The following is an 18005-nucleotide window of genomic DNA, read 5'->3' as shown; positions in this document are numbered from 1 at the left end:
ATTTGTTGTCATTAGTGTGCTATCTGGAGACATCACTGCCCACTATATTTCATTTTCCAGAACAGAAAAGCTACTGGTTATGAAGCGATTTGATGCAATCTAGATGAAAATGTATCATACTAGGTATGAAACAATCCAGTTGTGTGCCAGAGTTCTTTACTGCACCACTATCTTTGAATTATCCTGTGTTAAGTGTAAGCACTTAATATAATTAGAAATCCACTAAACAGTTGACTCTTACTATAGTCTCACTCTTACTATATAAGCTTAATCCCTTATCAGGGAGCTACTTATATGGATGTGGTTAATTTTCAACATACCAACCTGGGTTAGCAAATTATAAAAGAAGGCTGAAAAAAAGAAATTGTAAATTAGACTACAGTGAGCTGGACCAGGAACATACTTCCTACTATATCAAGATGGGTTTTTTTTCTTTGCTGGTCCCAAAAAACCACAAATGCTTGTTTTTCTTGCAAGACCGCTGGTTGTTGAAATTTCTTGTTTGGTTCCCTGTGCCCACGCCAGTCCAAAGCTCTGTTGGTGCCTCACTCCAAAATCCCCAGAGCAGGTTTCCACCCATCAATTAGAACTGCAGGGAGTTGAGAAGCAACCCAGGGAGGGCGGCACCAAAACTTGGCAGCTAAGCCAGAAACCAAGTTGCTTGCTCAGATGCCACAGGGAAGAGTCAAGGCGTCACAAAAAGTAACAAGGATATTTGCCTCTTAGAACTGCTGGATAAACCAGTTTCCTGAATTCCATAGGACTGGTTCATTTCATCCAAGAAAGAAAGCCCAGGCATCTGCTAAAGATATGAGGAGAGTCACAGTATTATAGTTCTAATCTAAAAACACTTGGTGAAACTCAGACCCCTCTAGCCATCTAGATCCGAACCACATTTCTCTCAGAGAACTGTAAGAGCAACTTGTCTGATGTGTCTCCTTAGATTAGAACATGCTTTTCAATTTTTTTTGTGCATTTCATTTATACCACTAGGACTTCTTAAAACCTATCGGTGTTACCTTATTTTCCAGCTCTATAGCTGGGCTTCACATAGCAAGTGTCTTTTGTATTTTTGCTATTCATATCCGGCAGATTTAGATTCTGTGTAATTGTAACAATCCAAGGTTAGACTGTCTTGTCTCTTGTCTCTAATTACTTCAGTCATTTTTCCACTCACTTCCCAATATTATTATTAGTAGTACTAATAAGACCCTAATATAGTCTGACAAAAGATTTGCCTGTGTCTGCTCTAGTAATACCTAGGACTGAAATAGCTAAATAAGTTCCAGTATAATTTCACTGACAACTGGGATGTCAATGTCTCTTCTATATGGACAAATTGCTGTACATGTGGTCCTCACTTAATAATCATTCCAGCATCTCATAGTCACATGATCATCATTTGCAACCTTTCCAGTTAATTTCCAACTAGCAAAGTCAAAAGGGAAGCTGGCAGGAGATTGCAAGTTGTGACCACATGATGTCTCACTTAATCAGTGCTTTTTTTGTAAAAAAAAAAAAAAAAAGGTGCCGGAACTCACACACGTCATATAACCCGCCTTGCCTACCCTACAAGGTTCCATCCCAAAAAGGTGCCGGAACTCCATTCTGGGCGTTCTATGACAAAAAAAGCCCTGCACTTAATGGCTGTAATCAGTATTTGACTGAGCATCAAGCAACTAATAACCACAATAATATTAATAAAAACTTAATAGCTACAATCATATAGCTCTGCACAAGGGAAACTAAATAAGAAGCCTTGTCTTAAGATACAGCTGTGTTAATTTTCAACTGCAGATAGATATTGCAGGTAGATAGGTAAATTTTTTGATATATGACATATATAGGCCTAGACAAGGGAATACAGGTCAATACCAAATCTAGCTTCAACTGGAAATAGTTGGAAATTACTGTAATTTTTGCAGTAAAAGGACTCTAATGTGTTCTATGTTCATGACCTAAGATAATAAATCAGCTACTATATTTTGAACAGTTATTGTTCTAAAATGACTTCATGGGCACACAATGTAAATATATTTCAGCAGTCAAGCCGGATATTTATTAAGATATGTAATTAAAATAGAAATATTTTAAGTTTCACACAATCTGGTAATTTTCTAAGACAAAGAATTATCAGTTGTATTCCAGAAAAGATGCATTACAAAACAACAATCTAAAAGTTTTTCCATTCTGCATGTTGGTACAAAATGATTTAGAATAGGATAGAGCTGGAAGGGACCTTGGAGGTCTTCTAGTCCAGCCTCCTACTCAAGCAGGAGAACCTATACCATCTCAGACAAGTAACTGTCCAGCCTCTTCTTAAAAATCTCCAGTGATGGAGCACCCACAATTTCTGGAGACAAGCTGTTCCACTGGTTAATTGCCATCATAAAATTGCTCTTCTGTTGCAACTGCTTGCTAAGCTGCATAGTCCATCCAGATTTGTAACCATACCAGTTGTTTTATGTACACAAATTTGCCTTTTCCTATAACTTTGCTATTATCCAACTTCACATTTATCGAGCAGGAAAACGTCCCCCAACTGGAACAGTGCAGCATAAAAAGAATTATAATTCTACAATTTAGGGACAACTTCTTACATTGGTTTATCTTCCACATCCAACTTGGGCAAATTCCAAGAAGGCTCCCAATTGTCTCCAAAAATGCTTGAATTAATTGAGCAGTTCCAGCATATTTTAATTCAGATAAACACTTTTAGGGAGACATCAGATTAAAAATTGCTACAAGTAGGGAGAGAGAGAGAGACCATGATATAATTACATGGTTAACCAAGATCTAGAGAATTGTATAAGTATATCCTGAGTATACACTTAGTTCCAGGAAAGTAAGAAATTAGCACAGAGAAACTGGCAAATAATAAATGCCCAGTTTGACAACCTTCTTGATTTTCCAGATGCTGCACTGAGGAAAAATATGAAGCTGATTGTTTCCTGAAAACATTTTGGAATTATGCAAATATAGAATTGCATAAACATGGCACACCTCTCTCAACAAAATAATGAACTTGTCTCTTTTTTGTGTATCTGGTTAGAAAACTGAAGAAATATTAATTCCAAAATAGGGTGGGGGAATATTATCGGGATGAAAGGAACACAGGATATTTAGTGGTAAGTGAGAAGGTAACTGCTGGGAGCGATTGCTGCAATGAAGACTTAATGACCACAAAGGACTCCAGCCACATACTCCAAACCATACTTTGAGCACACCTGTAACAGGTCATTCAATCCTTCCTCTAGATGGCAGAGCTGCACCCAAAGCACATGGTTATTTGCATGCAACAGGTAATCTGAATTTAGCTCCAGCATAATAGATGACACAGTGTTAATTTTATAGAATATGATCTTTTGATGGGATATTATGAGACTGAGAGGGGAAAAAAAACTTTCTTCCAGCGCAGGAAGTGATGACACAAGACTATTTAAATAATTGGCTGGGGATAAGACCAGCATTGGATATCAAGGGAGAAGACAAATTATTAGGGATGTTGTGGTGCTCCCAAACTGCATGTGGGAACCGGGCCTCTATCACCAGTGAGAGGGAGGAAAGCTGAAAGACTTGATCCATTTTAACTAATAATACCAAGTCTAACACAGGTTGGAGTCACAGTCCATCAAACTTTTGCCTGATCTGTTATTGATATTTCATCTTACCTGTATTAGACTCTTACCGTACCAGTAACTCCAACTGTCCACAAAATGGTTCACTCCAAACCTACACGTCACTAACAATTTACCTAAGCCAAAAATGGTTTGTCCCAATCAGCTGTTGCATCCTATAGTTCATTCCAGGCACACCCTTCCCAATAAAAATGGTTTGCTCCATCATTAGCGAACTTTAGCAATTAGATACGCATAGGACGTCAGCATAATACAAGAAGAAAGCTAATTAATATTAATTCTATTTTCTCAGATTACAGAAAACTGAAGCCTCTTTCCACGGTTTTCAGGTCAGCATTATTTAAGTTTCCCTCCCCCCCCTTTTTCCAAAGTGGCTCCACCCAACCTTCATACTGAATAGTAAAGGAACGTGCCATTCAGCGTACGGAGGGTGTCTTTCTAACCTATCGCTCGTCTGTGATAGGAACCACCAAAGATTCCATCGTGTCAATTTGTAGCGACCGCATCCATACGGTGAGCCGTGACACAGGCAGAATTCTGTCCGCGAACTAGTCTCTCTACTCCTTAAACCGGGGTTGGGGGTGGATGCCTGGCTGGTTGGCCTCGTCTCCAGTTCTTCTTGTCAGCGCTGCCGTCGTCCAACCGGTAAGGACCTTCCGCCTCACCCCAGCCCCCGCGCCCGGGCTAGCGCCTGAAAGGTCACCGACTGTACTGACTGGAAGCTTTTCTCCTTCCGCTTCAGAGCGTGTCAGGCAGGCCGGGCTAATGGAGCGGTGCGCCTGCGTAGAGAGGGAGGTGGACAAAGTGCTGCAGAAGTTCCTGTGCTACGGCCAGCATTGTGAGCGAGGCCTGGAAGAGCTGCTGCGCTACGTCAGCCAGCTAAGGGAGGAGCTGGGCGCTGCAGGTAGGGATGCCTCTGCCTGGAGGCAGGGCGGCAGGTTCGCATTCCCTGAAAGGCGCGGAAGGGGAAAGGGGTTTGGATTGCGGTCTCGGCTTTGAAAATAAGCCCCTTCCATCTGATCATAAATTAGCCAGGCAGATCCGGATCTGGCTAATCCTTGGATGAGAGCCCGCACGGAAATCTTACACTAGAAAGTCATATTGTAAAAGCATCCTAGAAGAGCACAATGGAAAAACCACGTTTATGTTGTTGCCCGGAAAACATGCACAGAATTTATCATGAAACTAGGAAGTTGAGCTTTACTTGGGAGATTTTATGTTACATGCTTATTGAATTGAGTGGGCTTGCAAAGTACACTTAATACAATTAGTGAAAATGTTAAAAACCTTCTGTAACTTTATCCTTGGTTAGATGTATAGGTTGTGAAGCCTGTTATGTGAACCCAGCCCATTTAATTAGTTTATGAGTCAAGTGTGTCTGGGTGAACCCAGAAAATGGGTTAATTTAATAAAATATATTCTTTGATTTTAGCCAAAACTGCCTTTGTTTGTATGTATGAATGAATGAATGAATGAATGAATGAACGATCTAATTATTGGCTGTTGCTGTGATATACTTATTAACAGTTAACTAGTTTTGGATTCATATACAGTGCATTCAGAAAGTCTTCAGACCCTCTTTTGTCAATTTTGTTATGCTACAGCCTGATTCTACAGTTTTTGAAATTCATTTTCCCATTAATCTACACCCAGTATCCCATAATGACAAAGCGAAAACAGAATTTTAGAAATGTCTGGAAATTTATTAAAAAGAAAAAACTGAAATAGCACAAGTGTTCAGACCCTTTACTCAATTCTTTGTTGAAGCACCTTTGGCAGGAATTACAGCCTCGAGTCTTTGCGTGTGACATGAATTGGGAGTTTTTCTGCCATTCTTCCTTGCAAATCCTCTCAAACTCAGGTTGGATGGCGATCGTTGGTGGACAGTCATTTTTAGGTCACTCCAGAGATGTACATAGGGTTCAAGTCAGGGTTCTGGCTGGGCCACTCTAGCATATTCACAGAGTTGTCCCTAAGTTACTCCTGTGTTATCTTAGCTGTGTGCTTAGGATTGTTGTCATGATGGAAAGTGAACCTTGGGCCCAGTCTGAGGTCCTGAATTCCGTAGGTTTTCATTGAGGATATCCCTGTACTTTGCTCCATTCAGTTTTCCCTCAACCCTCAGCAGTCTCCCAGTCCCTGCTGCTGAAGAACACCCCCACAGCATGATGTGGCACCCCCATGCATCTCTGTTGGGATGGTATTGGGCAGGTGATGAGAGGTGCCTGGTTTCCACCAGATATAATGTTTAGAATTGAGGCCAAACAGTTCAATCTTGGTTTCATCAGACAAGATAATCTTGTTCCTAGCAATCTGAGAGTCCTTCAGGTGCATTTTTGCAAACTCCAAGCAGATTTTGCACTGAGGCTTCCGTCTAGCCACTCTACCATAAAACCCAGATCGGTGGAGGGCTGCAGTGATGTTGTCTTTCTGGAACTCTGTCCCATCTCCACACAGGATCTCCGAAGCTAGTCAGAGTGACCATCAGGTTCTTGGTCACTCTCTTACTAAGGCTCTTCTCCCCCCGATTGTTCAGTTTGATTGGGTGACCAGCTCTTGGAAGAGTCCTGGTTATGCCAAACGTCTTCCATGTGAGAATTATGGAGGCCACTGTACTCTTAGGAACCTTCAGTGCAGCAGGAATTTTATTGTAGCCTTCCCCAGATCTGTGCCTTGCAAAAATTCTGTCTCTGAGTTCTGCAGGCAGTTCCTTTGACCTCATGGCTTTTGCTTTGCTACAGTATACATTGTCAGTTGTGAGGCCTTCTATAGAGAGGTGTATGCCTTTCCAAATCATATCCAATCAATTTAATTTATCATAGGTGGACTCCAAGCAAGGTGTCAAAACATGTCAGCATTGATCAAGAGAAATGGAAGGCATCAGAGCTAAATTTCATGTGTTGTTTCAAAGGATGTGAATGCTTATACCAAAATGTAATATTTCAGGTTTTTTTTCTTTTTAATAAATTTACAGACATTTCTAAAATTCTGTTTTCACATTATCATTATGGGGTACTGAGTGTAGATTAATGAGAAAATGAATTTCAACAACTGTAGAATGTTAGGCTGCAGCATAACAACATTGTCAAAAGTGAAGGGGGTCTGAATACTTTCTGAATGCACTGTAACTCACAGTGTAACTGCACGTATTGACTTTGCACAATTTGGTAAGCTATATTATCTAACCATATACATGAATCCTCAGGGAAAGCTTATCCATTGATACAAGTGCAATACGATATGCAGATAATATTCAATAGTACATCTTTCCTCCTTCAAATTCAAGTGAAGCCATTGAGGCTCTGTTCCTGTGTCTGGGGGTTATAAGGGTTTAGATGGGGAGGAACTGGATTTAGCTTTACCCTATCAAAACTAGGTGACTGTAAGTTTTAGGTTCCATAGGTCCCAAAACCGGAGAGGATTGATCTTTGGCACTGAGCAGTTTTACCTTGCTTGGAATCAGTGTGCACTTTGGAGTCCTCCAGGACTCACAGATCCAGCTTGAAGAACAGTTGGCAGTTGTAGCCAAGGGTGTCTTTGCATAACTTTATTTGGAGTGCTGTTTGCACCTATTTCTGGATTGTGGGGCTCTGCTCATGATCACTAACATCTTAGTCACTTCCCATCTGAATCATTGCAGTGTGCTGCCTTTGAACACCCAAAAGATGCAATTGGTCCAGTATGTGGTGATGCAAGTAGTTGTTTGTTATGCCTATGTGACATTTCCATACTGCAAACTGCATTGGCTATCAGTAGCATTCTGGGTGCAATTCAACATGCTGGTTGACACCTGTAAAGTCCTTCATGACATAGGACTGGATTATTTGAGAACTGTTTGCTCCCAAGGGTATCTCCTTGTCCACATACTCTGATAGGCCCCACTCCCTGGCCCTTCTTTGAAATAGTGCCAGCTATTGGGACCCAGGAGGTGTGCTTTCTCTTTGCCATTGTACAACAACTGGTTTACTTTCATTGCTGTCTTCCCTAAATTTCCACACTTGAATTCCAAGATATTTGTGAACAGGTGCTGAAGAAATGTTGTGTATGAAAATATTAGTATTATATGGAACTAAATTGTACGTAGTGGTGCCTTTCCCCAAATGTGAAAGACTTGCAGGTGAGGATACCTTAACATATCTTCACCTATTTATGACAAATGAAAGTTGCAAATAAGCGCCGAGCTGATATCTAAAACTAAAATGACATTGCTTTTCCTATTTTTTTTTTTTTTTATTGAAAATTTTTACATTTTACAAAAACAAATCCCCTTCCCATACCCCCCCCTACCTCACCCCCCCCTTCCCAACCTCCCAAACCCTCCCCTGGACTTCCCAGAGCTGAGTACAGGCTTAATTAAAAAAAAAAACTTAAAACACTTTTAAAACCTAAACAAATTTAAATACAATCATCATTCTATATAAACTCCCTCCAAAAACACAAATTTAAACATTACTTTCTTTGAATATCTATATCTATAGTATAAAATCTAATTTCTCCCTCTTTCTTTATCCTAAAACGAAAAAATAAACATACAAATCTTTGTTATACCATTAAAGCTAAATACTCTTAAAGAACTTAAAGTAAGTACATATTTCCTTCAATCTTCATAATCTTCTCTCCTATCCAAAAAGAAAAAAACTTAAAAAACCTATAAGTCCTAAACAAATCTAAGCACATTTAATTAAACAAATTATTTTCTCTTAAAAATATTAATAATAATATTTAAAAACTAGAAACACTTTTAAATCCTAAACAAATCTAAATACAATCATCATTCTATATAAACTCCCTCCAAAACCACAAATTTAAACATTACTTTCTTTCCTAAACAAATCTAAACATTTAATTAAACAAATTATTTTCTCTTAAAAATATTAATAATATTTAAAAACCAAATTTAAGCATACTTAAAACTTGAACAAGTTATACTCCCTTCAAAACACAAATTTAAACATTACTTAAAATTTAAAACATTAGAATCCCCTCACTAAAATAAGCAAATTATAATCCCTTCAAAACACAAATTTAAACAATATTATCATTAAAGGTTCAAAACTTAAAACAACAAAATTAATAAACACATTAAACATTTCAATCTTCACCAATAACAAATTCCATCCGTAAGAAACTGCATCCTTATCAGTCTCAATTATATTAGTATTATTAATTATTCACATTCCAGTTTTTTCCATTCTCCATTCTTCCATTCTTCCATTTCCCTTCTCCATTCTTGTATCAAACTCGTAAGAAATGCTGCAAGTTCTGCCTTAGGAGACTGCTCCAAAATTCCTGAATCTCCCATCGACTCCGAAGCCAATAAGGGTTCCTTGAATTCCTCCTTGTATTGGTCTTTACAATTGTAAGTTGTACAAGTTATCCTCTGCCCGTTCCTCTCTTGTTGATGCCCCTCAAACTGAGATTTCCCAATTTCCATTTCAGGCAGCAATTCCACCCTTAAAGATTGCTCCAAAGACTTTGTAGGTCTAACATCTCCCAGAGATTCAGAAACCACTGAGTATGAAACTTCCTTAACCTTCTTCTGTTGCTGCTTTTCATTGTAAGTTGTACAAGTTATCCTCTGCCCGTTCCTCTCTTGTTGATGCCCCTCAAACTGAGATTTCCCAATTTCCATTTCAGGCAGCAATTCCACCCTTAAAGATTGCTCCAAAGACTTTGTAGGTCTAACATCTCCCAGAGATTCAGAAACCACTGAGTATGAAACTTCCTTAACCTTCTTCTGTTGCTGCTTTTCTTTGGAATTGTATACTGCACAAGTTGTCTTCTGCTCCTCAACCTGGACTTGTTGAGGCCTCTCACACAAAGATTCTCCAGTTTTCATAAATATAGGCTCTTCAAACTGTGATTCTACATTCTTTTCTTCCAAAGCTTTAAACTTAGTAGATGGCGATGCACATACCCCCAGGACCGCAGTGTGCTGCCTTTGAACACCCAAAAGATGCAATTGGTCCAGTATGTGGTGATGCAAGTAGTTGTTTGTTATGCCTATGTGACATTTCCATACTGCAAACTGCATTGGCTATCAGTAGCATTCTGGGTGCAATTCAACATGCTGGTTGACACCTGTAAAGTCCTTCATGACATAGGACTGGATTATTTGAGAACTGTTTGCTCCCAAGGGTATCTCCTTGTCCACATACTCTGATAGGCCCCACTCCCTGGCCCTTCTTTGAAATAGTGCCAGCTATTGGGACCCAGGAGGTGTGCTTTCTCTTTGCCATTGTACAACAACTGGTTTACTTTCATTGCTGTCTTCCCTAAATTTCCACACTTGAATTCCAAGATATTTGTGAACAGGTGCTGAAGAAATGTTGTGTATGAAAATATTAGTATTATATGGAACTAAATTGTACGTAGTGGTGCCTTTCCCCAAATGTGAAAGACTTGCAGGTGAGGATACCTTAACATATCTTCACCTATTTATGACAAATGAAAGTTGCAAATAAGCGCCGAGCTGATATCTAAAACTAAAATGACATTGCTTTTCCTATTATAGCCTTGCAGCGAGCACCTCTTTCTGCTACACTCTCCCTTGTTATATCTCAGTGCTGTAAGAAGATCAAGGACACTGTTCAGAATTTAGCTTCAGATCACAAAGATATTCACAGCAGTATCTCCCGCGTGGGCAAAGCCATAGATAGAGTGAGTAACTTCCGTTAACTGAGCCGGGAGTTTGGGACCAAGAAGGAAATTGCTTTGGATTTTAAACTGGGAACTATGAGAGTAGATGTTACACCAATGATTATATATTTTATGCTCTCAATTGTGGAACGCTTATGAACTAGTGAAATATGCACGTTTTATTTTGTGCTTTGATAGCGTAAACATTCATTTGGTGCAGTACAAAAAAGCCCTTGTTCTACTTTCTCAGCCTTCATAAGCATTGTACTTTCTTCATATTATGCTGAATCTAGAATATTGCATGAAAAATGGTCCAAGAAATATATGCAAACAAACGGTTCTCCAAAATGTGATTATAGATAGTCCTCATTAGAGACTGCCTTTTTTAGTGATCATTTGCAATTACAAGGTGATGAAAAAGTAACTTTTTGACCAATCCTTGAATTTACAACCTTTGCAAGTCTGTAAAGCAAAGGAAAGCTAAAGTATGATCATCAACACTGTTGTGGTTTCACTTAGCAGTGGCTTCACATAATGATCAAGTTGTCAGTCCCAGTTAAGGATGTTATATTATTATATTATATTATTTATTCTATTCTATTCTATTCTATTCTATTCTATTCTATTCTATTCTATTCTATTCTATTAGTATATAAATGTATGCATTTATATGCCAAATAATTGTGATGTGTGTGCTTCTTTTAACAGAAATTATTTAATAAAGAAGCAATTTAAGAATAAAAATATTAAGAACATTAAGTAGAGGTATATGAGGTGGGGCCTGTGAATGAGAATCTCCTACATTTTTGTACAGTAGAGAAACATTTTTAGCTTTTCATGTCGAATATCAACTTATACTGTTCATAAGAGAGTAGAACCTCAATCTCATTTGAGGACTATCTAGTTTTCATTATTGATGGTATGGTATCCTTCTTTAAATTGCTAGAATGTTAATTTGATTTATCTTTATACCATATTTACATGCTTAAAGATAAGGCAAATTATCATTCTAGCAAGTTACTTTGCTTCCTTTCTTAAATACAGATTGAAGAATCATCTGCTTCTCCTCTTTCATTTTTTTAAAGCTGAATTTTTAAGGACATTTAACTGACAAAACTGTATTGCATTAGCAATATAGCCAACATTTATTCTACCGGGCTGTATAATATACCTATCATGTGACTGTTGTATAGTGCATTCAGTGCTGAGAAGTAGGCCTTTTTTACATCCTTTTAGAATGGGCAACATAGGTTGATGGAAGGATTTCCTTTAGTACTTGTGAACAGTTTGCAAATTTTTGTTCCAGAATTTTGATGCTGATTTGTGTGGCATTGTCCCTGCTCTGGTCTGGGAAACCCAGGAGAAACAGATCCTGATATTGGCAATTATAGAACATCTCTATCAACAAGGAATGTTGGGAGTGGCCGAAGAACTGTGTCAGGTACTAATCTCTGTCAGAAATCTTTGCAGGAAGTCCTAACTTAACAACTGCAATTGGGACTGTCAACCTTGTCCCTATGTGGTTGTAAAGCAAATAACCACAGATCATTAAGCCAACATCATGTGAATGCAATTTGTGACTTCCTGCTGGCTTCCCAATTGACATTGCTTATCAGAAGCCAGCCATGAACGTCACAAAGGTGATTATAGGATTATGGGAGCCTGCAACCATCATAAATGTGTGGTGGTTGCCAAGAACCCAAATAGTGATCATGTGACAATGACTGCAACCTTGAAAACCAGCTTAAATCTCCTTGTTCAACTCCACTGTAACTTTGAACAGTCATAACTTTGAACTAGTGGTCAGTAACTGAGGACTATACTGTATAGTACATAATGGTTGTAATCCTACATTGTGTTACACTTTTTGGCTTATGCTTCAGTTACGCTATACCAGTGGTGGCAAACCTATGGCACGGGTGCCAGAGGCAGCACGCAGAGCCCTCACTGTGGGCACGCGCGCCATTGCCCCAGTCCTACGCCTTCAGCTGGGTTTTATACAACTTTTTCGTTTTAGGCCTCTGCCGCCATGTACAAAAAAAAAAAAGGTTCAGTCAATCAGTCAATTTCAACTTCTTGCGGGAAAAAAAAGATCTTGCAAAGTTGGAATTGATTGATTGAACTTTTTAGTCCCATCCAGTCTGCTGTTACCACTGCAGCCACGGCCACTCAATGGGCCACATCCCCCAATTGGCCACACCCAACCAATGGGCCATACCCACCCGGCGCCTGACAATGCATAAGTGGGTTTTGGGTTGCAGTTTGGGCACTCGGTCTCTAAAAGGTTTGCCATCATTGGGCTACACAATTCTGCTTGCCACAAACTTACTTTCTTTCCTAGAATACCAGAAGAAGCACCTGACCCAATTAGTCTCTTCTGTTTTATATCTTTTTTGTCCATTCTGAAATGGATATAGGTAGCCCTTGACATATGACTGTAATTGGACCCAAAATTATGATCATAAGTCACTGCAGTCATAAGTTGAGGCATCATGTGACTTTTCCTGGGGTTTTTTTTTGTACATATTTTGTAGTGGCTGTTAGGAAAATGCCATGCTCATTAAGCCAATCCATTTTCCCCAGATGCATTTTTTTTTGCCAGAAACCAGACGTAAACACTGGAAAACAGCAGAATTCATAGCAAATTGTAGTGAAGTGATCATGAGATGCTGCAAATGGCTGTAAAGGTGAGCCACTTGCCAAGCACTCAAAATGCAATCATGTCACCGTGCGGAGGGGAGGGTTGTGACCATTGTAACTTCAAAACTGGCTTGTAAGTAGCTTTAGGGGAGGTCTATCATAACTTTGAATAGTCATTAAGCATCCTGTTGTAAGTCAAAGATTAATCATAATTTTTAATTGAACCTCCATCTGCATATATTTCCATTTCTTGCCTGCTCCTTTATTTTCTGGAGGGGGCAAGACAATTTGTTTTTCAACCAATTTCTGGTTTCTCCTTGGCAGGAGTCAACTGTGAATGTAGATGTAGACTTCAAAAAACCATTTCTGGAACTGAACAGCATTTTGGAAGCTCTGCACAAACAAGACCTGGGACCTGCTCTGAGGTGAGTCTTTAGAACAGGGCACTCTTTTCCTTTGGGGAAATCCTCTTTTCTTCCTGTAATTCCTAATCCAATTATTTTAGTTTAGGTTTTTAATTTATTTTGATTAGTTTTTAATTACTTTTTAAGAAGCTTTGTTTCTCATCTGTGAAATCTAGTACATTTCTGAGATTTCATTTACAACAAGCTGCCACCATTCATGATCTCCTGTAGCCAATATATAAGTGGGCTTGGAACATTGCCATGTCTTCTGTTCATTATAATTACTCTGAGGACAGTTCCTTTAGAGCAGGGGTTCTCAACCTTGGCAACTTTAAGACTTGTGGACTTCAACTCCCAGAATTCCTCAGCCAGCAAAGCTGGCTGAGGAATTCTGGGAGTTGAAGTCCACAAGTCTTAAAGTTGCCAAGGTTGAGAACCCCTGCTTTAGAGACTCAGGTGCTGAGGGAATAATGTACCTTGCCCAGCTGGGCAGTCTTCCACAGGCAGCAGCTGGCTGATCTGAACAGTACTCTGGAGTTTCAGCTGCATCGGCTCCATTTCATCAGGCTTCTTTCTGGCGGCCCCGGCAAGGAGTTGGAGGCTCTGAGCTACGCACGTCACTTTCAACCCTTTGCCCACCTACACAAGCAAGGTGGGGTACTTTTTCCTTGGATCTGCTTTCTTGCCATGAATTGATACTTCTTTCCTAGGTCTGTTGGGCTAATGCTCTACTCAGTGTCCTTAAAAAAAGGTAAAATAACAAATTTTATTTGTATTAAGATTGTTTTTTTGTAACGTTTCTTTATAGTTGCCAGAACTGATGGGCTTCCATTTCTGACTTTGTTGCTTCAAACAACTCTTAAAGCTAAACAATGTTGAGGTCTCATTCTTCCCCTTTCCTCTCCAACCAAATGGGATGCTGGAAAGAGTGCGTGTAAAGGAACTGAGCCTGTTCATCTCTCAGCAGGGTAGCTGTCTGAGAACTGGGGGGAAAAAACAGGACCAAATTTGGTGTGGTGGGAAAAGCTGACATAAGATCAAGCTTGAAAATGCCTGATCCAGCTTGGTCCTTTGAAGAAAGGCATTCCAGAAAACTTCCCCCTCATTCATTCGTATGGAAGAAGCAGCTGGACAGCCCTTGGAATGCTACCAGCTGCTTCATTCTTAAGCCTCACCTTCTTCCCTCCTGGTCATGTGACTGAGTGCAGCTGGTATGATGGGGTAGAAAAAGAATTCCATGCTCTGTGTGCTTTATCTCCCCAATTTTAATACGAGAGATAAACTAAACTGGCGTATTCCTTGCTTTGAAACAAAGGAATGTTCATTTGTGCTGTCACCAGTTTCCTACAATTCGTTTTGAAATAGGCCTTGGTGGCCTTAGAGAAAGTTTGTTCACTGAAATGGCACCTCCTATATCTTGCTGAACAGAGATCCAAGTGATGATGGGCAGTCTGGTATACCTACGCTTAGGCCTTCAGAATTCTCCATATAGGCATCTACTGGATGAAAGTCATTGGACAGAGATTTGTGAGTCTTTCACTCGTGATGCATGTGCCTTGCTGGGTCTCTCAGTGGAGTCACCTCTCAGTGTCAGGTAAAGCTTCATACAGGTGGGACTGGGGGCTGTACTGGGCAGCGCTGAGCACTCTGTCTCTGCAGTTTTGCTGCAGGGTGTGTAGCATTGCCAGTTCTGATGAACATCAAGGCTGTGATTGAGCAGAGACAATGCACAGGTGTCTGGAGCCACAAGGATGAGCTGCCTGTGAGTTACTTACCCATTCTGGGGAAGGAACTATAGGATGGATTAGGATTTTTGCTGGAGAAAATAAAAGAACTACCGGTACATGCTAAAGTTAACTTTTCTTTCCCTGACAGATTGAAGTTGAGCTAGGGATGAAATGCTGGTATCATTCAGTCTTTGCATGTCCCATCCTGCGCCAACAGACCACAGATTCCAATCCACCCATCAAGTTGATTTGTGGACATGTTATTTCTCGAGATGCTCTCAACAAGCTTATCAATGGAGGGAAGTGAGTGATTTTTATCAAATCTTGCTCTCTTAGTGAAAGTTATGGGATTAGTAGATGATAATTGCCTGAATTATTTCAATTTCCATACTGCAGTTAAATCATATACTTTATTCATCCCATATTTATACATGCAATACCATGTAGATTTAGTAAAACTTTTCTCCCAAATTATTTTTTAAAATTTCTATGTACTAGGGCTACATTGCATCTGCTGCCTTCAATCCAATTGTTGAATAAGGCTATTTTAAAAACTCTAAATCAATGTTTTTCAAACTTGGCAACTTTTAAGATGTATAGACTTCAACTCCCAGAATTCCCCAGCCACATACTGGCTGGGGAATTCTGGCAGTTGAGGTCCACACATTTTAAAAGGAATGACTGACATTACTGGAACAAAATCTAGATTTCATTTAATTAATGTGAAGTCAAAAATAGAAACAAAGTTGGCGAATATTAAGATTTCTATTCTGCTTTTCCTTCAGAAATTCAACACACATAGGTGACATGTAGTGCTTCCATTTTTCATAACATTGAAGTAAGCTTGGCTGAGAACAAGTAGCCCAAAGTCACCCAGCAAGCTTCTGTAACAGATGATAGACTTGACCTGAATATCTGTGGTGCCAGTCCAACCACTCTATCACACTTTCATTAGAACTTGCTGTCAGTTTTCTAGGAGTGTGGAGCAGATCATCTTCATATTGTTACAAAAGTAGTTTCTGATAAGGATTCCAAAGTCCTGATTTGATTCTTGTTCTGTTTTGCAGACTGAAGTGTCCATATTGCCCCATGGAACAAAACCCAGCTGATGGAAAACGCCTCATCTTTTGATAATGGCAAGATTTGTTATAAATAGGCTCTTCAAATACAGTTGTGTGCAAGCAGAACTCTGTAATATCCTGCTTAATATAACAACTGCTAAACAATGGAAGCCGATTACTTTAGTGGACCAGACAAAAACTTTGCAGAATGAGGCAATGCAATATCCGTACATATACTCCATGTCTGCCTGTTTTAGGCTTCATCCTGGCAGCTTCAACAGGCACTGCTCCTGTTGTAGAATTTGTCTTGTCTCTATTCACAATTCTGTTTCTTGTTGGATTATATCACAAGCGCTCTATGTGGAGCTGCTATCCCCACTTTTAATGCTTACAGATTACCAAATTCTTGAAAACAGAAATGTGTTTCAGAAATATGCAGTATATGAGATAAGAAAAGCAGGTGCAGAACCCAGATTACTCCTGTTTTGAAAAAACTTTCAAGTAAATTAGAATGGAAATGAGGACAAGTGTAGGCTTACTGGTGTTTCCTAATGTTTTATGTCAGCCTCTGTATACACTATTGTTCTTCAAAGACTAAGAGATGAGTAATTATACAATGGAATATTTCCTTAGAATATGAATACAAATCGACGATGACTTATTTTAGTAGAGAAATAAAACCTCAAAGGTCAGGATCAATTTTCGTCCTTATACAAACAATTTATAGCATCAGAGCATGTACTATTTAAATATTTAAAAATCTAAAACCTGTAATGAGTTAACAGTTTGGTGCTTAACAGCTTGTAATAAAATGTTGCAGTTGTGTACGTAAAAGGGATTTAAAATCTGCCTTAGAGATATTAATGTAGAGACATCTTTAGGCATAGATTATACCTAATAGCCAGGCTTGGTGTTCTCATGGACTAATCGTAAAGATTTCCTCATACAGCTCTTTAGGAATAATTTTGGAGAGTGACATTATTTTAACTTGGAGGTTTCAAGTAAGAACTAGTGCTTACAACTTACACTTTATAAAATTTGGTTGCCTTTTTCTGAAGCAAAAAACCTGTACTGACCTAGAGAAAGGATAATTGAAAAAAAAAAAGTTGCCACTATAGCCTTTAAGAGTAGCCAGAGGCTTTATGCATGTGTTCTCAATTCCATCCAGTCATGTATATATCAAACATCTAAAGGGGGCAGCGAGTGACATAGAAACAAATTGAAATAAATCACTTTGCATGTTGCCATACAATGGAATATCTACAAAACCACATTTAAATCTTCACTGTAAGATTAATTTGTATAAAGCATCTTAGTCTAGCTAGCCCGGGGCTGGGTATGTTTTTGAGAATGCTTCATATTTGCTTCTACAGTACAGTATGATGCAGTTAACAAGGGTTGAAATAACACTGCCCTTTAATAAAGGGGCTATAGATGACTTGTATTTTTTAATTTTCAAGAGCATATCTGTATGCATAAGAGAGCATGCAGTGAGGCAAGAAATGTTCTCTACTCCAAGCAGAGAGGAACAAAATTGGAAGGTACTTTGGAGTAAGCAAGTAAGATCGTGTGATATTAAAGTCTATAGTATATTGAGTTGGATAAAGCCAATATATCTACAAATCTTTTTATTACTTAATGGTTCCTCTATCCCAGGGGCAAGTAACCACGGCTCTTTTATGACTTGTGGACTTCAATACCCAGAATTCCTGAACCAGCCATACTGACTCAGGAATTCTGGGATTTGAAATCCACAAGTCATAAAAGAATCAAGGTTGCTTACCCCTGCTCTATCCTAATGGTCTAGAGCAGTGGTTCTCAACCTGTGGGTCAGGATCCCATTTGGGGTCGAACGACCATTTCACGGGGGTCGCCAAACAACGCAGTCCACCATTT

The 18005-nt window shown here is 39.2% G+C and overlaps 1 protein-coding gene across 4 annotated transcripts; it reads left to right on the top strand.

Moving 5' to 3' along the window:
- The first annotated feature begins 1985 nt into the window (after positions 1 to 1985).
- On the top strand, positions 1986 to 17214 carry RMND5B (required for meiotic nuclear division 5 homolog B). Of its 4 annotated transcripts, none has more exons than XM_039334108.1 (10): positions 1986 to 4283; positions 4381 to 4542; positions 10153 to 10298; positions 11584 to 11718; positions 13242 to 13342; positions 13825 to 13973; positions 14750 to 14915; positions 14981 to 15083; positions 15197 to 15351; positions 16116 to 17214. In XM_039334108.1, exons 2-10 carry the CDS (start codon positions 4404 to 4406, stop codon positions 16177 to 16179), a joined length of 1158 nt encoding a protein of 385 aa, XP_039190042.1. In that variant the 5' UTR covers positions 1986 to 4283; positions 4381 to 4403; the 3' UTR covers positions 16180 to 17214. The 4 variants fall into 4 exon arrangements, with proteins under 4 accessions (XP_039190042.1, XP_039190043.1, XP_039190041.1 ...); XM_039334107.1 differs by having other exon boundaries at positions 1993 to 4151; positions 13807 to 13973; XM_039334106.1 differs by having other exon boundaries at positions 1999 to 4283; positions 13807 to 13973.
- Positions 17215 to 18005: the final 791 nt, after the last annotated feature.

Source organism: Crotalus tigris, unplaced genomic scaffold (genome assembly GCF_016545835.1).
Source record: "Crotalus tigris isolate CLP2741 ecotype Arizona unplaced genomic scaffold, ASM1654583v1 scf7180000017625.6296891, whole genome shotgun sequence".
Lineage (NCBI taxonomy): Eukaryota > Metazoa > Chordata > Lepidosauria > Squamata > Viperidae > Crotalus > Crotalus tigris.
Note: the sequence above shows the minus strand (reverse complement) of the source record. Positions and strands in the feature narration are given on the sequence as shown.